This window comes from Ambystoma mexicanum, chromosome 3q (assembly GCF_040938575.1).
Source record: "Ambystoma mexicanum isolate Mex_15411 chromosome 3q, UKY_AmexF1_1, whole genome shotgun sequence".
Lineage (NCBI taxonomy): Eukaryota > Metazoa > Chordata > Amphibia > Caudata > Ambystomatidae > Ambystoma > Ambystoma mexicanum.
In genome coordinates this window covers 69,907,828-69,932,332 of record NC_090926.1, presented here as the reverse complement: position 1 = coordinate 69,932,332, position 24,505 = coordinate 69,907,828, and the positions used below count along the sequence as shown (strand labels likewise).

Here is a 24,505-nt window from a genome sequence, read left to right as displayed (position 1 = left end):
TAAATCAGTTGGAACGCACCATTAGAAGAGAAATATCTCAAAAACTTCATGCCACCACGCTAGCCCAGTATTTCCGAGCCCAACGCATACCAAGAGGACTTTGTGTATATCTGAAACCAACCCTTTGCAGAGAGAATGCTGAGTTTGTGAAAAAATGGGAACAAATTTTAAACAAATGTTCACTGGATCTAATTCTCTTGACGATTGAAGAACTATCGAAATCAGTTAATAATTTGGATAAAGAAATCGAAGATCTATCAGAACAATTAAGCAAGTTTAAAAACAAGGAAGATTTGAATAAAATTCTAACAGCGGTCAATGAATCCCTAGAGAATTATAAGAAATAAATAGAACAACGTAAAGTCTGTAAATTCAGGAGAGATACTTTGGACTATTTACAGGACATTGTATATACCTGGCAGGAACACTACGCTCACCAGAGAAGAGACAACCAATGAATCCGAGGAATACTGAAGACAACACTAGTGATCTGAGTAGTGAAGCACCCAATAGTGGAGAAGACCGTACCAACGCAGAGAACATCCCGAGACACGCTTCGAATCTACACACATCGCAAGAAGCGACAACTTCAAACACCGAACCTTCTCCTTCTTCTTTTATAGAAAGAAGACAGCGAGAAAAGGCAAAAAGAAATCTAAGACCCAAAAAGAAACCGAACAACTAGTGATTAATATTTCGAGCAAACCATTAACCAAAGAACAACTAGACATTCTCAATCTAGGATTGTCCTTTATACCCACACAGAATTCCAATCTATTAGAAGAGAAGGTCAATTTACACAGATTAACTAGAAAGATGAGATTGAAAGTATTTTTCGATACTAACACGACCACGGGGGAACCAACTGTACCACATGAATATCTGGAAATGAAACCGAAGAGTACCTTCGACCCACAGATGAATAACATTGGAATAAGAATGTTCGAGGAACAGATGCAAAAGGACCTCAAGAGGGTCAGCTTCAATAAAATTAGGAATTACAACATCAGAAGGCAGCAAAGCCAACTAATTAAAGAATTAGCAGATGACGCAAGCCTAACCCTGAAACCAGCTGACAAGGGAGGGCCAATAGTCGTAATGGATACAACATATTATGACAATGGAATTAAAGAATTATTAAATGACGAAGGAACCTATTTTGAGGTTACACAAGACCCCACTAAACAAATAAAGGACATTATCGAAACAACAATGGAGAAAGCAACAGAAGAGGGATGGATCTCTGAGAAGACCAAGAAATATCTCACCAAAGAATTTCCAATAAAACCGGTATCCTACGGATTGCCTAAAATACGCAAGAACCAACAAACGCCACCACTACGTCCAATAGTAGCAGGAACTGATAGTATCTTTAACCCCTAATCTATGTAGATAAGGCCTTACAACCATTAGTCCAGACCACTACGACATATGTGAAAAATACCACGGATTTTCTAAACATACTGAAGAATTTACCAGAAATCAGGGAAGATGACACACTATTATCATTTGATGTACAAAGTTTATACACTTCGATTCCCCACCAAGATGGACTGGAGGCTTTAGAATGGATGCTAGTTAACACCAATGAATGCACAGCGAATAAAGTCTTTCTATTGGAATTAAGCAAGATAATACTTGATAATACTTGTCAACAATTACTTCAGATATGGCAATCAATTTTACATACAATCAGCAGGCACCTTCATGGGGTCATCAATGGCACCCGCATATGCAAACTTATTTATGTACTTCTTAGAAAGCACGCGAATATTAACTGAACAAAGATGGAGTCCAACCTGGTAGTTTGGAAGAGATTTATAGACGACATTTTTGTTGTCTGGAGAGGAACAAGGACAGATGTCGACTTATTTTTAGACTTCCTTAACTCAATTCACGATAGAATAAAATTTACCATGGAAGTGGGTACACCCAAACTACATTTTCTGGACGTTGAATTGGAGATAGGACCACAAGGCATAACAACAAACATATACCATAAGAAAACAGATGAAAACAATTCATTACATTATCTGAGTCACCACCCAGAACATCTACGAGACAATTTACCATACAGCCAATGTCTACGCTTGAAGCGTATAATCTCGACACCTACAACATTGGAAGAAGCAAATCTTACCATGACTGAGAAATACAGAAAACGGGGATACCCAAACAATATCATAGAGAGAGCCAGAGAGAAAACAGAGAGATTAACAAGAGAAGAATGACTCACTCCAAGAGTAAAATCAAGTGAAACACCATTCATATATGCCCTAAGATATTCGGGACAAAGGCCCATACGCCGTCCCACACCCAACAGGATTATCAAGAAGAATTGGAGAATTATTGAAATGGACCAACAGTTGAATAAATTGTTCCCTAAACCACCAATCATAGCATACAAAAGAGGCCGGAATTTTAAAGATCAGCTAGTACATGCTGAAAGACCACCAAAAGACAAACCGATGTCTCTACAAACAAGAAAAACAGGAACCTTCGCATTTTTAAACTGTAGACATTGCAACAACATAATAAAAAGGGACCCATGTACGACATCCATACAATGGTATGAAGATCAAACTTAGGGATTATGCCACATGCGACACGAAATCTGTAATTTATGGACTTAGTTGTCCATGTGGAATATTTTACATTGGTCAAACGAACAGAAAACCAAGGAACGTTGGCATGAACATAAGAGCAACATAAGAACTAAGAATATAAGATCATCAGTTGCACGCCACTTTAATGAGAACAAACACAACATTTCACAACTAAAGGTTATCATTTTGGAAGTAGTAAAAAGATCTCCACGTGGGGGAAATCATACTAAAAAATTAAATCAGAGAGAGTTATATTGGATTGAGAAACTGGACTCCATGTCATCTAGGGGCATGAATGAAGAGTACACCCTTGGTATTTCTGTGAACATAAGGAAGGTGAATCTACAAGTAGAATACATGCAATATAGATTACCATAAAACCCAACAGATCTGGAATATGGGTGGATCATAGATAGAAAGCATTATAAACAACTAAGATCACAGTACGAATTGATAAAAATATGGACTGTAAAGTAACTGGTGAGTCCAAGAAAGTAACACGTACTAAAATGTATATCTATTCTCACTGCATATGTCGTCTATGGTGGTAAAATATAGTTCAAATGAAAAAATTAACACAAATTATATTGAAATGTCGAAACACCATGTAGAGGAACGGGAATACATTTTATACAAATCAGAATGTATAGAAGAGAACGAGCAATACATTGTGATTAATATCAATGGTTGGATGTACTTTAATCTTCATTACCAGGAAATGGTAAAACAAATTGTGAGCACGTTTATGATCTCAGAATTAACTTGGGACACACTTGGCGAGAAAAACACGGAATTACCCATTGTATAGAAATTTGCCTAATGATATTACAAGGCCTTTTTTACTAAACCATCTTTAAAAGGACAAAGCCACAGTTAATAGCAGCTGCACGTGATGATTTCATCCATGCAGGTCGACAAACAAGGAGATATTAACCTAAACAACGAGCACACCGAACCAATACAGAACGGTGGTGCGTATGACGTCATCATGTTATCACGTGATGACGCCACACATAGAACGTAAATAAATAAAACGGCGTTCATTTTGCGGCCGTACGCACGCAAAGCTGCAGAATTGGCGCTTGGAAGTTGGCGGACAGACTTCTGTCTGATAAGGTAAATGCTGGAGATAGAAAATAGAGTTTTACATGTATGAGGTCATTGACTTTAAGATCAACCCCCCCTTTTTTAAGAGGATATTATAGTGATAAAAGACCTTTTTTTTCCCCTAGAACTAAAGGAGAGTTTTCAGATGAACCAAATTCCGAATAGTGATCATGAAGGGCAATATTTAGGCTAAATAAACCTATCAACAACCAAGTAGATAGGTAAGCAAAGAAGTCTCTACAATCTTTGTATTACAACAACTGGGGAGACAGTTTATCACAAATTGTGAACTTTATTTACAGAATGGTCCACACATTGAGATAATCAAAAGGGCATCATTGGCACTAGGAGGGACCTCATTTCATCACCCAAGGCAGCTTACTGCACGAGCAGTGGTGAGATTCCAAACAGAAGTGGGAGACGCCATTGGAAGTGTTACACAGGTGAATATTTTATTGGATCTAACTAAAGAAATTAACATACTAAAATCTGGACACCCATTAGGGTATATATTTTTAACTGGATTACTGTAAATGGGTTGAACTATTCTTATTTATCTGGTATTGTTGTCATTAAGTTGAACAGGTAATTCTGATAATGATTGAAAAACCGTATTGAATTAGTTAAAATCACTTAGTTAATTATGAGATCATAATTAAAGTGACAGTGACAGTGAAAAACAAAAGAGTAAAGGAATTTAAAACTTATCAATCTAAATTGTTTATTATAGATGGAACTACAGAACCTTTGAAGGGAATAGACGGGGAGCATCAAACCTCGAAACGCGTAGAGACACAAGTTAACGTATTGTTATTCTAAAAAAGATTGCCCCGAGGGGTTATTATTGAATAATCCAACGTCATACTGTATATTGTCTATTTCGAATTGTGAAATGATCAACAAAGTAAAATTTGAAATTCAACAGTTTGGTGTTGTGTATGGTCTAACATAAACAAATAAGTGTGTATATATACATTTCTTTGAGTAAAGAATTTTTTAAAAAGACAAGAGTTATAAGCAAAGTGTTATTTTTGAATTACAGAATTGAACATATAGAAATCATTCACTAATTGGTTGTGTTTACAATATCATTTGGGTGTGCAGGGGATGGGAGAAATCCACAAGTGTGTAGTTATCTGTTGTCTATAGCGACGTGTGGTGGGAACTCCACCCAGCGGACAGTGGCTTCTCGTACTTCTCCGTGCTGCATGCCCTGCACACCAGAATCGACTATCTATTTGTACCCAAACACTACCAGCCACAAATAGACTCGGCTCAATACTTGGGCAGGTCCATCTCGGACCACTCCCGCTGCTGGCGCATGTCATCAGACGCCCTGACAGACCAGGCCTTTGCAGAAGGGCTACGGGACAAACTGGAGGAGTACATGGAGATGAATGTGGGCAGCGTTGACCGATGGGGCACAGTATGGGAAGCAATGAAGGTAGTGGAGAGGGGGGGGAGGCCATAGCGGGAGGCATAAGGAAAACATTAAGGGCGGAACTGGAAAAAATGGAGGAGGAAATAAAGCATAAGGGAGCTAATCCACAGGGGACACGGGAGGAGGAGGAAGAACTAACATTGATGCGAGGAAATTGCCAGGAGGCATGGGGCAGGCTCTCCAAATTTGACTACACAGTAAAAACTGCCAAAGCAGATGCTAAGGGAGATAGACCAAGCAGACTGCTATCATGGTTATGCAGAAGGGAACACCCACGATATCCGGTCACGGAAATTAAAGACGAAACGGGCACATCACACAAAACACAGCAAGAAATAAACAACACATTCTGGGACTTCTACTCCCGCCTATATAGCCACGACCATCAAGTGGCGCAATCAGACATTTTGGACACACTGGAAGAAATGGGCATCCCAAAATGAAGGTGACACACCGAGAGGCCCTAGATGCGGAAATAACGGGGGAAGACATTGCTGAGGCAATACGGTCCCTCGCCTCTAGTAAAACACCCGGTAGCGATGGACTCCCCCCGGAGTTCTACAAAATGTATGAAACTGTCATCACACCGGTATTACTTGAGGTCTATCGAGAAGCATTCACCTATGGGGAGCTACCAGGGTCCATGAGAGAAACATTAATTGTCCCGATACCCAAGCCTGGGAAAACAAAGGAAAATTGCGACTCCTACCGCCCGCTGGCGATGTTAAACTACAATGTCGAAATCCTTACCGCGATACTTGCTAAATGCCTAAATAGAATAATAGGGGGCCTAATACACAGCGATCAGCCAGGTTTCATACCTGGGCATAGTATCGCGTTAAATCTGCGCAGACTGCAACACATTCTGGCGCAGACTGAGGGATCCCAACAGGAATACGCTATACTCTCCCTAGACGCTATTAAAGCGTTCGACTCAATCTACTGGGAGTGGCTGCTAGCGGCACTGAGGGAGTTTGGATTCGGGGGGGTCTTCATCCGCTGGATCCAGATCCGATACACTAACCCCAAGGCCAGGGTAAAAACCGGGAGGTTGGTGTCTGCAATCTGGGATATAGAGCGGGGGACCAGACAGGGCTGCCCGCTATCCCCAATGCTGTACGTCCTGGGCCTTGAGCCAATAGCGATATACCTCAGGAAACAGTATCTAGACACTGGTATCTGGGTTGTGGGAGTGGGGCACCTGCTGTCTCTCTACGCGGATGACGTGCTATTATACGTGAGGGACCCACACCTAAACGTCCCAGTTATCCTAGACATACTAGACAACTGTGCCAAGGTGTCCGGAATGAGCTTCAGCAGGTCTAAATCCTGCATATTTTCAATAGCCGGACTAAAAGGGAGGGACCCCAGCACACTACCAGCGGTTGGACTCAGATGGGAGACGGACTCATTTAACATCAAACATACTCCTGAACAAATACATGAACATAACACGGCTAGAGTGTTGCATGGCATGAAGAATTCCATGAAGTTTTGGTCCAAACTACTGCTGTCCCTACTGGGCAGGGTGGCCATCACCAAGATGATCATCCTGCTAATGTGCACTACTACATCAAAAGTCTCCTTTTTTAGAGTACTGGAAAAACTGATTTGGGAGTTTCTCTTGCCACAGACTCTCACTAACAATATTAAACATACCATACGATCAGGGGGGTGTGAAACTGACAAATCTGGAAAAGTACTATCTAGCAGCCCAACTCAGCCACGTGGTTAAATGGCTGGCAGACGAGTCCACCTCAGAAACTGGCTTGCTACAACAGCTGGTGGCGCCCACCACTCTGAAAGAAGAACTCTGGGTAACACTTGGGGCGGCGGATCACGCTCCAATGGTGATAACAGTAGGAAGGAAAATATGGAAGAGGACACAAGCTCTATTAAAACTCGCACCCGTACTCCCCAGAAGTACCAATAGCGGCGGGCACTTGCCAAGACAGCACAGACATGGCGGTGCTAAGAAGATGGGAGGGGAACTGGATATTCACATGGGTGGACATGTATGATAAGGGGGCCTTCAGGGAGTTCAGTTCAATACAGGAACGGGAAGGGGTCCTGTGCGGTCAGTTCCTCTGGTACCAACGGGTTTTGAAAGGTTAGCCAAGGATAGCTGGGTGGGCTGGCCGGAGGAGCCGCAGGCGGAACCAATTCTCACACTGATGTACAACCTCAGCGACGGCTGGCGTCCAGTATCAAGACTGTATAGCATGCTGATAGACGCACCCAACCCCAAGAGCACAGCTCTAAAAGAACAGTGGGAGGAAGACTTGGCACAACATTAACAGAACAGGACTGGGAGAGGCCACTGAGTTACCCCAAAGCAGTGTCACGGAATCACTGCTTCAAACTGATACAACTGAATGTGCTGTACCACACCTACATGACACCACACAGGATAGCCACCTTCAACAAGAGCGCCAGCTCGCGATGCCCATGGTGTGGAAGCGAGGGATCTGACATGATACACATGTTCGTGGGCTGTGGGCGTGTGAGGGTTTTTTGGACACGGATAGAACAAGCTTGCAGAGCGGCTGGCGTAGTTTGGTATGAGCGGTCACCGAAGGAGTGCCTGCTCGGAGGCTACCTCATATAAACATGTGCTCAGATTTATGGACCTTGCATGCCTCTTGGCCAAAAGAACCATCACCATGTCGTGGAAAAGGGTTGGGGAGCCACAATACCAAAACTGGCATAGGGAATTTGAGAGGTGGCCAGAGGCTGAAACTAAGGTGTGGATGGAAGCATTCAGCAGATCAGAACTGGATGGCATCGACAAATGGGAAGCATGGAAAGCATTGGTGTGGTACATGTTTCACCCTTCTGATGACAGACCCCCATGAACGAACCACATATCACGAAACACACCTCCCCATGCTCATGCGGCTATCCGCCTGCGCCTAATAAACCATAGCTGATGATGCCACCGTGTGAACGGGGGCAAGAACTGTATCACGGACGACGGGACGCCCACCCAGGCTCACAATTCAACAACACTTAGAATTTTGTAGGAAACCGTTTGTTTTGTTCTGTTTGTTTGAAGGTTATTGTTAAAACTTGGCATAGTTACATGATCGAATGGAATGTGTTAGACTGCAATGCATAACTGTCTTTAACTAAATGTCAATAAAAACATTTAAAAATAAAAAAAATAACTCTGAAAATAGCAATCTTAAAGGCTTAATTAATAGAATTGGTGTTAAGGCTAATACACATAAGTGTTCCGTACCAGACTTTCCCTTTGGGGGTTGATATAAGTTCAGATTGGAGGTTGGCATTGTCATCTGCTTTATCTTGTGTCCTTTTTATAACCATCAGACTTGGAGAAAGGTTTGTTTCACTATGGGATTTTCTTAGGCTTCTTTCAACGATTCTTAGATACTGATGAGGCTTCACTTCTTCATGAATTTCACTTGTTGCAATTTCAATAACTCTTACCTTGGGCCAAATATTCACTTTACTGTGAACTTTAATTTCTATGACTCATTAACTTAGACAAAATATTTTATAGACTTTACTGTGGATACTTTCAGTGATTCTTGCACTTAGACAAATGTGGACATTGTTATGGGCTTTGTGTCCCAGAATGCATCTTTGTCACTCTTAATCTCCTTGGGTTGGCAAGGTTGTTTACCAGCATTCTCACCAAACTGCATCACCCTCTCTCTATTTTCTTGTGTTTTATACTTTGCTTCATCTTGATTCAGTTACTGAAGCGTTTGCCCTGCAATGCTTTCAGTCTCTGCTTTGGGAACCAAGAACTACATGTCCCACCATTCATCAGCCTTTCCTTCTGAACGAGTCTTGACCTGGTTTACAGCGAGAACAGTCTTTGCTCCAAGAGCCATGGACTATGTGCCCCAACATACATCAGTTGTTCCCATTATTTCTTGATGTGGCCTGGATTTCGACAGCCTGGTAATGATTAAAGTGTCTTCCTGTGGGTGAATGGACTACCTAGCTCAGCATGCATCAATGTGTTTTCTGTTTGTGAGTCATGCTCTCTTCTGTCTGTCCACATTACACCCTTTATCTGTGTTCCACAGTACTCTGTCACAATATTATTAACGTGCGCTTCCTTTGGTGCACCACACTCTACAGTTGCACAGCTTGCCTGTATCAATTTTTCGTCTCGGCCTTTTCCTTTCTTGTATCTGCTTTCTTGGGCATTTATTACAGGTGTCTGTCTTCACTAGCCCCATACGCCGTCCCACACCCAACAGTTTTAACATGCTTCCTCAGCCTCCTCCTCATGTCTCTCAACAAATTTGAATGGTTGTGGCTCTACGGACCTAGAGGGAACAGACACAGTCCTTCGCTTGCAGTGCCAATCCTTCACCCCTTGAATACACAGGCATGTGGCAATGTGTCGTATGAATGGTGGTGGTGGTGTACAAGGACAGGGCTAGTCCAAAACATTGACTGGGAGGGATACTGGAAAGTATTTTGAATTGGGAATATGGTGATCACTAGATGTACCCACTGCATTGATATTGGTAATCGGCTTAAATCACTCTATATGATATTAAGTCTTCCATATTTCAGAGCTCATCTCGGTTATACAGAGTCCATAAGGCATTTACTTCTCTGCATGGTTGCCATGTAGCAGAATACAAACATTCATTGCACCTCGAAACAGAATTTGCATTTGCTCACAACTGGTCTGGTCATTCCCTTTCTTGTGCCTCATGACTTCCTCGCTCCAATGACAGGCATCCTCCAGTTAACGGTACCAGTAGTGCAAGGGTTAAACTCGCTTCCCGGCTTGGGTTCCACTGGCATTCTGGTACTCATTAGCCTTTGATGGCTTGACCTCTCCAGCTCCTAATGCTTTTGTGATCGCTTTCTCTTTGCCTTCCATGTTCTCTACTGGGCTGGTTCACGGCCGCTCATGAAATTCCCACCTCACCGCTGGCAGATTAATATCGCAGCCCTTGGGGAGAAAGGATGTTATGGAGTAAGTGAAAGCAAAAGATACATTGATGGACAATGTGAAAGTATGAATAAAGTGAAAGCCTGTAAGGAGCACTAATGGAATAAGTCACAAGCAAGTGATGAGCACTTATGGACAATATGAATGCAAGGTGGTGAAAAGGAATAAACACAACAAAGCACATTTTGTGAAAGTCACGTGGTGGCAGAGTCAAAAGACTGCCTGCCAAGGAGAAAGGAATTGAAAGTGGACTAATGACAAAGGTTCAGAGAGAAAGCTTGTGTTGGCAAGAAGTCCAATAAGAACATGGGAATATAACAAAGTTCCAAGGGTTATCGGTTGCGTAACCTGTAATGGGTGGACCGCGTGGTTCAACAACTGCGCCTAGACTGAGTAACACCAACTTGGAAAAAAACAACAAAAGTTCAGATACTGAAGCCGTTTTGCCTAATAAGTGTTGAAGTTATTAAAGAACGGATAACTCTACGTGAACTATTGAAAAACCTGAAAGGTTATTAAGGTGATTTGGAACCATTATTGAAAGCTGAGAGATTTGAACTGACTGTGATTTTGAAGCTGGAAAACCTGCCTTTTGGGGAAGGGAACCTCAAGACCTTTTGGAACTGTGTTGAACTTGGAGAAGGGAACCCCAAGAACCTTTGGAACTGTGTTGAACTTGGGGAAGGGGAAGCTGAAAAGCAAGCCAGGAGCTGGAAGAAGTTTGGAACTGTATGTTAGAACACTGTTTCCTTTTGTTGCTGACATCCCTACCATACTAGGTGAAACGATCTTTTTGTAAAGATCTTTTCACCAAAATACCAATTTAGAAAGACTGCTCCGTTACCAAACAGAGCGGTCTTTCTAAATGGAATTGTCATGCCCCTGCCGCACACGAGTGTGTGCGTGGTGGCCGACAGGCATGTCGGAACCCGGAAGCCCAGGACGAGGAGAACGGGTAAGTGTGCGGGTGTGTGTGTGTGTTGTGTGTATGCATGTGTTTTGGTTCAGGGGAGTGGGAGTGGGGGGTAGCCAGATCGGGGAGGAGGCTGGGTCTGAGAGATGGCAGTTTGGGTGGCAAAACGCCTGATTTAAGTGAAATCCTGTGTGAACGGGTGGTGGGGTTGGTGGGAAAGATCAATAGAGGGATCGGGGGTGACACCCCGGATATAAAAAAAAAAGAAACATTTTAAAGGTCTCAAGAGAAATATAAAATTGGGCATTGTAAAAATTAGTCTTTTTCACTTGACACCTTTAAAATGAGGTCTTTTCTCATAAAACTCATCCCTACACATTGTACATGTTTAGTTGTGAGGGCAAGTATAGGTTTTTGACACAGATGACCTCTGAGTTGAACCTAATGGCACAGACTATCCTTAATTTCGTCAGGTAGGTAAATCCCACCTTAGCATAGGGCAAGTTAGACCTCCCTCCATCCTGACATAAAAAAATAAACCATTTTGTTTTAGAAAAGTGAATCTGTTGTCTGTTTCTTACTTCATGATGCCTTCACAGTATAAGCATCATTGATTTTCATATGTTTTCAGTAATTGCCCTTAGTTGATAGCAAACAGAAACATATATTCTTCTTTAAAAATGGCTGGAATAATACATTTGTAGTTATAACATTCATCTTTCGTATTATGTGCATATTCTTATTGCATAAACATATTCTTTTAAAGCAGAAATTGTACATCTATAAGGTCACCAGATTAAACATAACATTTGAACTGGCATTTCGGACAGCTCCCTCACACAGAGCTCTTGCTATACTCAACTATGGGTTGAAGGTACAATAGTAAAGCTATCATGCAACATAAATTGTATGAATCCTGAAGGGACTGCCACCAAGATTCAAAGCCCTCTTGCTTTCAGATGATGAAATTGGCTTGAATGGCTGGATGAAAGCCTTGGTTGACACATGCATTCTCAATCAATTGCTTATCATTCTTTACCAGGCATATAGCTCCACATGTTATTCAACCCACCCACTTCATACATTCTGATGTGTCTTCCGCCAGTCTTTCCTTTGCCAGTTCAAGGCATACAGATTGTGTGTGTTTACAAAACATAGCATCCCAGGAATTTCTTTGTGCCCCAACTTATTTAGAGGTTAACAAAAACAAACGCCTACACGTTTTTGTTTCTTGTTTCACATTGACCCAGCCCTCATTAACGTCCTTCGGATTCTCTGAAGCATCTTAACCTTTTTTCTTTTTGCAGTGTGGCATGGTGCACCAAAACAATTATTCCTCAGGGTATCAATCACAAATAGATTTATTTCACTCAGGAACAAATGTATCGCTGGGTGTGTGGGGGAGAGTACTGAAAAAGATGGCATGTTTGTGGGCAGTGTGACAAATCGCAAGTAGTCACCCTTTCTCCCAAAGAGGGAGCTCACCCTGTGAGGATAGGGAGGTGAGCCCGCTCCATAAAATTCTCCCTAGGGGTCGAGGCAAGTGAGACCTCACTGGTAGAGACTCCCCCTTTGGGGACAAGGACTCCCGTTCCTGTGAGGAATTCCCTACACTAACTAATGTAATTGCATACATGGGACTAACTGATATGACTAGGAATATGGTATCCTTACCTTTGGCTGAAGGCAATGCAAGATGAAACCTAATGGCACTAGAAAGGAAAGATATCTCTTTAATGCGAGACGCATATGTAATTTTGCTGTGGAGAAAGCAAAAGGAGGAGAAGCCCGATGTGCAGAGAAAGCCCCCTGACATAATCACGTCGGCTGCAGGCGGAGCACAAGTTAGTCACAGAGCCCGCGACTTCTGGACAGAGAGAACAGAAGAGCAAGATGCCATAGAACCGGCACATGCAGAAACGAGAAGAGTCTCAAGTCTACCGAGAGACGTGCAAGCAACCCGGTGGTGGCGTGACCACAAGCTGGACGTGGTGGGCAGGACATCCCAGGAACCGTAGCACCAATAGTATGAAAGTAACACCTGGAAACACAAATAAAATCCATCTATATAAATGCCAAAATCAGCACGAACTAAGATTGTGTTTCTAGATAGAAATGTACAGTCACATGCCTGCTAACCTCCATTAATTATTATATTACTATGGGAATTAAGCCATACCAGGAATGCCAACAAACAGGAGACCTACTTTGAAAGATTTCAACGAAAATTATAGCACAATGAATAAAATGAACGCAACGTACGTAATTTCATTAAGACCTGCTGGTGTAATCCTGGAAAGATTATATATCAAAATCTTTCTCTTTTGTTCTGGTCTCCACCTCCAGGATGTTGTGGTATGATTTCATAAGTTGAATGATTATCTGCATTGAAATGTCTTACTGCAGGTGATTTAATATTCTGCATCTGAATGCTAGTCTTATGTTCCACCATCCTTTCTGTCACCGACCTGCTGATCTTGCACACATAGATTAAGACACAAGGCCGTTTGGTAATATGAATAGCAGCGTTAGGGATGTAGGTTGCATAATTGCATAATACTATTGCACCACCCGTTCTTGGATGATTTACTAGTGATCCTTTTATATAACACTTGCAGGCAAAACAGGAAATGGGGTCACATTTTGTGGGTGCTCTTCCTTTGTGACTTAACAGAATCTATCAAATCCTCTCGAATAAATATCTCTTCAATTTGTATTCCTTTTGTATGCAAAAATTGGAGTATTCTTTTATATTTTGGATATTTCTATATCTTCTGCCAGGATATCCAAGTGTTTTAATATTATCAATTTGATGGCTTCAGTGTCTGTTTCAAACTTGATGCTGCATACTTTTCGTAGTCTTCGGAGCAGGTCCTCAGTTCCTGAAAAGCATCCTGTTGCCTTAGAAGTTGTTGTTAGATGTTTTTAAACACAACAGGATGCTGGACACACAAATCACCCATAGCCTACAGATTACAATAATGTGTTTTGAGATTTGATTTCATTCCCATGCATATAGTATGAAAAAAACAATCTCTTGTTCTAAACTCCATATTAAACACATTACATCTAGTGCACAAGATTTTGAGGAGTACAGTAGCCAGTAGGGTAAAAGTCTTCTTTCAAAAAATCTGTTGTCCAAAATTGGTCTTACTGTTAGAAACGTGGACATTAATATAAAACAGAACAGTGTTATTGAGCAATAATACTGTAAGACAGCAGGTTGGCAAATGACTAGGTTTCTCATTTAGGCTTTGCAACCTATTCTGTGAGGATAGTGGTAGTGATAGTGTTTATATATGTGTTTGGTGCTAGAGATAATATTTATGAATTCAGGCTGAGCTCCTTGGCCACTTTCTTCCTCCACCAGGCAGTAAGCTTGACAGTAATGTATATTCTCTGCTTTGAATGTACCAATTAACAGGTGGGATTGATGGGTAATTTCTGCTGAATGGCTGAGGCTCATTTTTATTTTGGAAGCAGATGCACAGTGGGCTACTTTCCCCAAAGTGTACTTTGAGTGACAGGGAAGTCTTGTTCCCCTCTTAGTCTTTGCATGTCAGTTTGATGCAGGCATTTATTGTGCTATTATACTGACTTAAAAAAAATATATTTTGTTGCGTTTAAGGTTTGCACTTGTACTTTAGCTGAGGGACAGAGTGCCTGCATTTTAGGAGACAGACAATTAGAATTCACTTCTCCATGCGGACTTTCTTCAGTTTGTTGGATTGGGAGGACTATGTGCTGTGAAGGCATCATGAAGCAAGGCACAGACAACAGATTCAGAGTTCAAAATAAAATACTTCATTAACTTAAATGTCAGGATGCAAAAAGGCCTAACTTGCCCTATGCTAAGATGGGATATACCTACCTGAATAAAACTAAGGAAAGTCTGAGTCAAAGAGTTCAACTTAAGAATCTGTCTGTGTCAAAACCCCATACTTGCCCTCACAACCAAATCTGTACAATGTGTAGGGATGTCAGCAACCAAAAGAAACAGTGTTCAACATAAAGTTAAGTTCCATTTTAAATCAAGCTTTTTAATATACTTGTGATTTGCTTATTCTTTAAAGTTGCATTCACTTGAGATCTCAGCATGCAGTGGCTTTACTTAAATTTAAAGTTCTGTTCTCTTCTGGATTCAACAGGTAATAGTCCTGTTTATTTGCAAAGCTTTTGTTCAGTTCGGTATTCAATAGGTATGTGTTCTGCTTGAGATTCACTTTTAATTCAATCCGCTGTTCAATATTCGTTTGATTGACTTTAAATGACTTCCCTTGCACTCAGAGACTTTCAAAAACATATTTCCTTACACAAGTGACCACTCCGATACAAAGTGTTCCTGGCAGTGTGACAATCAACAATCGTTTACAACGGAGACATTCGAAAACGTGCTCTTCTGAGACACGCGACCACTCCGATACAAAGTATTCCTTGGCAATAGGACTGTTCAAACACTTGCGCACTGGGTTTCTCATTTGTCAGAATCTCACCGGTCGCTTTAACACTTCCTCCAGCAGCGTGCATCACACAGCCTTCTGCTTTTGATGTCAGGGTCCCAGTTCCTGCCCCTCAAATACTCCTCTGTGGATCTTCTCACCACAGGAGAACGAGCACCTCAAACATATGGGAAAGGTACAGTCTTCACACCCGGCTCCCTTTTCCATGTTCAGCCCACTCCATGGCGTCCCAGCTCCCACGCCATGCTTCCACAGACCGCCTCTCTCTGCAGTCCTCAGCATCTCGGTGCGATACACACGGCGGATTGACCAGTAGCAGTTTTCCCCAGCTGTTAGTCTCTCCTCCAACAAGATTCCTTGCTGCTTGCACCAGTCTCCCTGCTGCTCCTCTGTGTTGCTTTCTCCTTCTCATTTTATACTCCTGCGACCCTCTAACAGGTTGCTGGTGTGCTTTTCCAATTTGACTTGCCTGACCATGATTAAGGGGACATGCCTGACCTTCACAGCACTTACCAGGCATCTTCTTCGTCCCAGTACCAAAATAGTCGAATGGTATAGTGTTCACTGCTCTCATCTGCCTCTGCGTCGTTTCAATACTTTCAAGTGTCACATTAGAGGAAATAAGGGGAGCTGACTTAAAAGAACTCATAAAGGTTGGGGAAAGGTTAGGTTGATCGTCAATGGAAAAAGGGGGATTCCATGTCTCGCCTGGTTGCACCCCGCTCCCAATCCCCAACCCATGTTGTTACCAACTCTTTAAGCACTAGATGTGTACATTTGAGCATTAAACAAGATATGGTTAAACCTCGGCTAGGAAAGCCCTCCCTAGATATCTGTCGGACTGCCTAAACCCGATGTCCTTGCAGCCCTAGTGGCTGAATTAATGGAAAAATCTGTGGTGCAGCAACTTAAGTAGTTTATTTAATGATCTGAATTTCTTGATTACTAACCACTCTGGTTTCAACCTGTGAAGAGCACTGAGCCTTTAACTTTGTCGATCCTTGATGATCTCAAAATCTCAGCATGCTCTGGTGTGGTGGCAGTGTTGTTGTGCTAGGCCTGTCTGCAGTATTTGATATAGTTCACAAAAGGATTTGGAAACTACAAATTGTGGAGGCCTGGGTTCATGGTACAGTGCTGGATTGGCTCACTCTTTTCTGTCTGACTTACTGCAAACTATTGTTATTGGCCACCATACTTCTGCATCCTGTTCAGTGCATTGTGTAGTCCCTCAGGACGCAGCTCTGTAACACTCTCTTTAAAAATATGTATATGCAACCTCTTGCTTCCTCTTGCTTTCTCCAATTGAAGGAAGCAAGAAGTTCTCAGATAAGATTATCTGCCTTTGCTTAACAGCAATTGAACAATGGATGAGTACACAACACTTGAAACGTAATATTGACAACATAGAGGTCTGAATTGTTCGCGGTTCTGGACCTTTATGCAATGAAGCCTATTGACCACCTACATTGGCCTTTACCCATATCCAGTCTCACTGGTAAAAACAATCTGGGTTGTAAATTGGACAGATCTCTTGTCTATTGCTGCCCAGAATATGCATAGTAATGCTGCTACTAGTACTAATATTTACTTGTGTTTGGTCTATAACAATGCCGTAAAGGTAGGCCTCCTGGCTTATCTTCACCAAAGATGGAACATTTTCCAGAATGTGGTGGCAAAATTGTGGCCCGGTGCAGATTGTAGGGACCCTGACTCCAGTTATTAGATAACTGGACTGGTTGCAGTGCATCTAAATTCAAGTTGTTTTTAACGACAGAAAATGAACATTAGCATGGTTATTAGCTAGTCTGCAGGGCTGTAATCGCACATCTATATTTGAAGGTTGATGGGCTCTAGGACTGAGGGTGAGTTCAGGGAAGTAAAGCCTAATCAAGCACACCTGCTATACAACAGGATTGTTCTCGGATCTGCAGGATTGAGTGGAAGCCTGACCTTATGGACAGGGATGTGTACAATGCGGTCATGTGTAACATACAAGTTCACATCAGGACACAGATCCCCATTGATCCTAAACGCATGTGACGCTTGCTCAGTGCCTTCACAGGCATATGGAATAGGCTTGCAGTGTTAAATACTGTGTTAGCAAAGACAGTGTTCTGCTGGGACATGCCTGAACAAACTCCTAGGTTGGAATGGTTTTGGGAATGTGTATATGTGATGATGGTGGCCCTTCTCGCTGGACCTTTACTTGTGCGCGGTTCCATGTCTTAAAATCGCTGCAAAAATGGCAGTGTAAACAAAATATCGCTGCAAAAATGCTGTGGTTTTGCCGCCACAATCATGTAAAGGATGCGGGGGACACCCCTGTAGCCCCCGCTCACCTAAATAGGTATAATGGGGTACACCTTTACTGGGTCAAACAATGACATTTTTGCCGCCATTTCTTTTACTGGCGACATTTTTGCTGCGATTTTATTACCCGATGCCATTTTGCTTTGTCTAGAACTCCACTGGGTTGGTTCTATTCATCTATCACACCTCTTGCTACATGGTGCAGTGCTTCAAAAGTTGTATTTCTACAGATGTGCCTGATGATGCGTTATTTTCTGTTTATTTTTATTTGCAGGGCCACTTATTGCTACCACCGTCTGTTCACTAAGAAATAAAGAAAAAGACGAGATTCGCTCAATGATTACCCAAAGCTGTGATAGAGGAAGTAATTCCCAAAGTGAGTAAAAAGGGTATTTTTTGTGAATTGTTCCCGAGTGTACCCACCGCATACAAAGCAAGCACAACTCATAATATTTGAACGCTGAATGCGTGGAGCCTAATCAGGCAGGGAAAGCTGCTGATGCGACCCGCCTGGGTGAGAATCCGGCTCAACGGGCTTTAACGGCACTCCACTGTGGTACATTTGTTAGATACTCCATGTTAGTCCCTCGGCAGGCAAATGCGCTGCAGCGACCCGCCACCTAGGTACAGCACAAGGAGGCCTGGGCTGTACCATTTCTTTCTAAAAACAAACATGCCCTATCCCAACGTTTTATGATTTTTACACATGTGCTAATTAGGTATATGCCCCATATAAAGGAGGGAGGTTGCTTAAGATGTTTAAAAATTGTGTTGTTTCAGTAAGGGAGGAGTTACTTGTGAGTTGTTTGCATTAAACAGATGATATCCGACCACTTCCACAGGGTGAGAACATTCCTTTACGAGCATGGCAAGTGGCGCTCACAATCAAAAATCACAATCGCCAGCATGCCAGGCAGCGTTTACTCACTTTGCACGCTTGTTCTCTACATTTTGCCCTTTACATTTGCACCCCACAGTACAAATGACAAAGATTTGATGGCAGGTATCTGCTTACGTTACAGTGTAAACATAACGGGTTCCTGCCGCCAAATTGTGGGGAGCTCAAAAATGAGTTATGTTCTTGCTATTGTATAGCGTTCCACATCATCTGTAGTTTTTCTGCAACATAAAGTTTTTCTTGTTCAAGAAGGACACTCCCAGATGAACTAAGATTAAAAGATGTTATCATCAATGTCTGTCTCCATGTAACAGGTGACGCAATGCATGACCCTACTGTGCTGCTCAAGATGAATAAGGATGAACTTGATGACCGGTACTTCAAAGGAAATGAAATACACAATTCTGGTAGCACAGGTGAGGAGAAAAGTGCCGGGAAAGCTGCATAATAATAATAATTTAGCATTTATATAGCGCTATGAACCCTCGGGCATCGGAGCACTGCTTATTATTACCCACGGTGTGTGGTGCTTATATATCGACCTCAGAAGGATGAAAGGCTGAGTTTGGCCCTGCCGGGATTCGAATCTGCGTCGGCAGGCACTGCATGGATGTCAAAGCGAGCGCTCTCCTTGCTGTGCTATCTGACCAGCTAGAAGGCACTGATTCGTATTGTGAAAGAAATTCCACGAGCAGTAAATTACATCTCTGCCAAGAATACCGCTCAGTTGGCCGTTAATGTCAGCAGTATCGTAATTATGTGATGTGGCGTCAACAATTTTGAAAAATAGCACCTTTTGTTAATTACCAGCAGTATTAAAATTTAATTCTGCCAGCGTGGCACATCACTTCATGTTACTGGCAAAATTGCTAGCAGCTGAGCAAATGCCCACTGGACTAAACATTTACCATCAGCAGTAAAACAAGCCTCTTCAACTTGACTTTTGCCGTTTGCTTGGAGAGTAACCTTGTGATGGAGGAAAAAGGACCAATAGCAATGCTGTGCTATCCCCGCCCCACCACCCCCCACACCCACTCCACCCAAGCAGTCCTACAGGACATTTTCACTCCAGTCATTTTATTAAAGGAAAGGACCCTAGAAATGTTGCTTGCATGATGTGGCCTAGCACCGGTGAGGCAGCTTGTCCCCTCATGGAGGCACTGCCCCGAGTTCCGTTCCTTAATATATTTAATCAAAGATGTTTACATAATGTAACAAGCACCAGCAAGAGCATGGACGGGGGTTAGGGGGGGGGGGCATGCTCTAAGCACTGCAGATGTGTATCCGTGATTGTCATGTTTTCATTTGACCATAGAATTAGCATTGAACCAAAACAAAAAAAATACCACAAAAAATACCACAATGCATAAAAGATGTGTGACAAGGGCCCATCTATTATTGCTGCTATAGTGGTTAGTGGCAATGCTTAACATGCACTGCATGTTGCAGGAGATGGTTCTAGTTTTTACTCCTCCTACAGCCATCACTATTCCGTGGAGGGTTCTGCAACTTGCAGCTCTCCAGAAGTTCAGGACTAAAATGTGCATGATCACTCACAATTGAGTGTGCTGACTAGGGTTGAAAAAAGTTGTAGTCCAAAACACCTGGAGAGCCAAAGGTTGCAGACCCCTGATTGGTGGAAGAAAATCGCTCTAAGTGGGGCTGGGTATGCTCAGACGTTGGTCCACAATTTGCATACATTTGCTCCTCTTCTGTAATGGCACAGATGGGTTGAAAATGATGGCGTTAAAAGGAATGGAAAGATATCAATGATACATGTATTTCTCATATTAACCCTGCAAAATGGAGTTTAATACTGAGTGGTATATGCATTCTAGCCTGTGCTGTATTGCACTACCGGTAATAGTTATTAGATACAAGTGCAATGTCTTATGATACATGAATGTGGCACTGAATTCCATGTTTCCAGAATGTATTTCTCTGGCAGGGGTTTTCAAACCCTTTAGTGTTGATGATGTAACACAGATTGCTTGTTTGCATAGGGACCTGCATGGGGACATTTACATCACATACAGCATAATAGCAGGGGTTATGACAGCTTATAGAACACCATTGCCTGGAAAATGCTAAAAGGGCTATTAAAACCTTCAGAGTCCACAGTGGGAATTGGAACATAGGCCATACATTTATTGGACCGGGCCTATGGATTGGAACTACTCATAGATCAGAAACAAGGTAAGATGCGTACAGATTCAACTGCTAAAGTGGTGCAAATGGAATCAGTGAGATCAATAGTACTATCACAATTCACACCATATGCTACTTTTAATTGTGTGAGCTGAGATACTGCTTTGAATCTCTGAATATTGTAATAGCCCTACTAGTGAAACGTGGCATACAAACAAAGCCATCAGCTAATAGATGGGTATATGGAAGTGGTGCAGGATATTTGGATTAGGCATAGGATTTGCTAACACCAGTGGATGGTGTTAGCAAATCTTAAATTCAGCATATTAAAACAGAATTTGTTCTCTTGGCTCCACTGCACCGGGTAAATAATGTATTCATTCCTGGCTTGCTCTCCTTGCTAGTGTGGGTATCTCTCCAATGTTTGTAATAGTTGCCAAATATCTCTTGGATGTTGGTTGGATAATAAATTATCCCTGAAAAATCACATTGACAAAAAAGCTAAAATGAGTCCTTATTCATACAATCGAATCGTTTATACCAGAGGGGCTTTTTCGTACAGTGGTACAATCTCCGGTTCAATCTCATGTACAGGGAAGTATTGCCGTATTAATGTGCTCTACAGCCTCTTAAATCAGTGTTTCTCTAAAGATGGATTTTCAGAACCAGTCCTGAGGGAGAGTTCTGTGAGACCATCTTATCATAGTGAACAAGGAAGCAACCCTTAGATTCAGCCAAGCTGTGCCAATTTAAGTGGTTGTGGCGAATTTCTAGATGTGATCGATTCTTCCCTAGGGGGAGTCCTTTCCCATGGGGGAAGGGTGGTGCGTCCACCCTACAATAGTTCCCCTAGGGGTGTTGTACAGGGGGAGGATCACATGGGGGGAAGCCACTTATGAGTTTAGGGGCGACCATCCCCTGGAAACGTGGCATACCTTCGCTTTGTTACACCCTCCCTCTTTTCCAAAGCCTAACTCTCCTGCCGCTCTGCCCAACTAGTGCCAATATCCTTTATTGTAAAGTTAGCCAACCTAGTATGTAAGACCTGACTAAAACACCAGAGAACATAATTTTCATTCTGTATAGTTCCAATACAAGTACTGTGAAGAAGAAAGTGAGAAGGAGTATGAAGATCACTCCTGTGAACCGGCGTGAGCGGGTTAGTCTCTCACGGCATTTGATTGGTCAAAGGCAATACAAAATAGCAGAGGGAAAGCAACATGGAGAGAGCCATCCTCCGAGAAGGAAAACCGGGAAATGCAGACCCGGCGAGCAGGGAAGCGCCTCACGAGACACACTGCACCGAGGCAAACGGGAACACAAAAGTAGTCTCGGATGAAGGAGTTACTTAACCACTGCCCAAGAAACCCTCTTGGCATCCCAAAGTCCGGAGATCTGCTTGAGACAAGAACCGCAGCCCGAGAAGGAAACAGTGACTGACGTAGCAACCGCTGATAAGATAGGATACCCGAACGCGGCTGGAGACGGAAGCATAGCCCGAAAAGGATGGAGTGGCCGGCAGAGCCACCGCTGACCTCAGAGAACACCCGGAGCCTCGCAGCTGAGCACTACCACTCGGAAGATGCAAACCACACAAACAGGTACGCGGTCAGACCAAGAGGTGCTGGAGGTCCGGGAGGAATTGAGGAACAACTACAGAGTACGAGATAAGAGGAAATGGTTCCCTAAGAATAACAGAGGGAGAAAGAAACAATTGTATGCTTAGCAGGAGAGTAAACCAAGCAGACTAGAAACATTACTGCAAGTCTGGCACCTGCACACATATGAGAGCCAGAGATTAAGAGGGTCTGGGACCCTGAAAGAAACAGAGACAATCCAGAAGGACATATATTCTTGGCAGGAGAGTTAACAAATACTGCATTGCGAGTCTGAGACCTTCACCCATAGGAGAATCGGAGAATAAGAGGGTCTGAGACACTGAAAGCAAAAGAGACGGACAAGAAGAAACCATATGCTTGGTTCGTGGTTCGTGGGTACAATAATACATTGCGAGTCTTGAACTCGCACCCATATGTAGGTCTAAGAATAAGCTGAAGCTCATTCAAGAAATGTACTGGGCACTATAATTTCCGGTGGGCGCAGGGGTGTTTGGAAGGAGATTGAACTAGACAAAAACCCCCCATGAACAAAGAAGAGGCGTTCGCAGGAAAGCTGGAAACTTTGTTGTTCACCTTTGGGGAAAGCTTAGGGTGTAGCCTTGATCTTCCCGGAGAGGATCCCTGCTTCTGTCATTCCTATGCAGGACTACTCCTCCCTTGAATGCCTGGTATTCAGGCTCGCTCTCTCTCTCTCTCTTCTGGCCTTTCTTTTACTTTATTCAATTTGTAACACGCTTCCTTGAACCCTGAGGCGTGAGGGCGTGAAGACAGGACAAGACAGAACATAAACCATGAAGAAGAGTGACGACAAATCAAAGCGGTGGACAACAAGAGGAGCATGAGGTGTGGTACCAAGACAACTGAAAGGGTACAAGAATGTTTGTGTCTCTCACTGTGCCCACTATCTACCGGCCACCCGGCCAGGAAGCCTCCTTCCTCTCCTCCCTCCACGTCTCTACCTCTCAGCTTCTCCTCCTCTGAGACCTTAACATCCACTTGCATGCTTCTTGTCCTTCTACAGGACTCTTTCGCAACCTCCTCTGTGACTCCTTCTGTCTCTCTATTCTTAACTCTTGCATGACTCATTCTGCAGAGCATACCCTGGATGTTCTGATCTCCTCAAACCTCTTCCTCTCCAACCCTTTCACCACTCCTCTCTCCTGGAGTGACCACTTTCTCCTTTCCTCCCATCTCTCTCTCTCTACCCCTCAGACCAAGCCGACTCCAGCACTGCCACCTACCTTCTCAGTCCTCCGACCCATGAAGGGTTTCACAGTGGAGGCTTTTGCCGGCTCTTTATCTCCTCCTTCTGCACCTTTGGCTGACTCACATCCTGACACAGCCCTTTCTAACCTCCATATTTCTATCTCTGACACTCTTGATGTACTTGCCCCTGTCATGAGGATCTGCTTGAAGTCCAAATCCAAGTGCAACTCTTGGTACGACTCCGACCTCGTCACAGTCAGACGCAAGTGCAGGGTGGCTGAGAGGGAGTGGCGGGGGCAACAGGTGCACCCTCAGACAAACTGGCCTGCCGCCTGCTCCAAAGGCAGTACAGACCCTCTGACCACTCCAAGAAGAGAGCACACATTCAAGCCTGCGCCTCTGCTACATCTAACAACTCGGGCAAACTCTTCAAAATCTGCAAGGAGCTGTCCAACCCTGCTGCTGTCTCTACCTCTCCTGTTCCCTCCCATACTCTCTGCATGGCCTTGGCTTCTCATTTGATCACTAAAACTCAGGACATCCTGTCCATGTTCTCTTCCTACTCCTCCTCTCTTGGCCTGCCTGTGGCCTCCTCCCTTCTCTTCCTTCCCCTTGTTCACACCAGACAATGTTTCTAGACAAATCTGATCTATGAAAGTCTTGTCAAAACAGGTTCTTCCCTGTTCTTCCAGAACCATCAGGGACCACATCGACACCCTTGCTCCAGCCCCTGGACGATTTCTGCAACCCCTATTTTGCCACTGGAACTTTCCCCTCCTCTCCTGAAGCACTCCTTTGTGCAGCCCATCCATAAGAAGCCTGCTACAGATCCTTCCTTTACGGCTAACT

At 43.1% G+C, this 24,505-nt stretch overlaps 1 protein-coding gene across 3 annotated transcripts in view; it reads left to right on the top strand.

Moving 5' to 3' along the window:
* LOC138582143 (zinc finger protein 570-like) overlaps positions 1 to 24,505 on the top strand; it is a 183,343-nt gene that overhangs the window by 58,468 nt on the left and 100,370 nt on the right. For 2 of the 3 annotated variants that reach the window (XM_069653166.1, XM_069653165.1), the window contains exons 3-4: positions 18,060 to 18,161; positions 18,998 to 19,099. The exons of the other annotated variant lie outside the window; for it this stretch is intronic. In XM_069653166.1, coding sequence (XP_069509267.1) covers positions 18,060 to 18,161; positions 18,998 to 19,099 — 204 coding nt within the window. The remainder of the gene's footprint in view (positions 1 to 18,059; positions 18,162 to 18,997; positions 19,100 to 24,505) is intronic. 3 annotated transcript variants of the gene reach the window in all.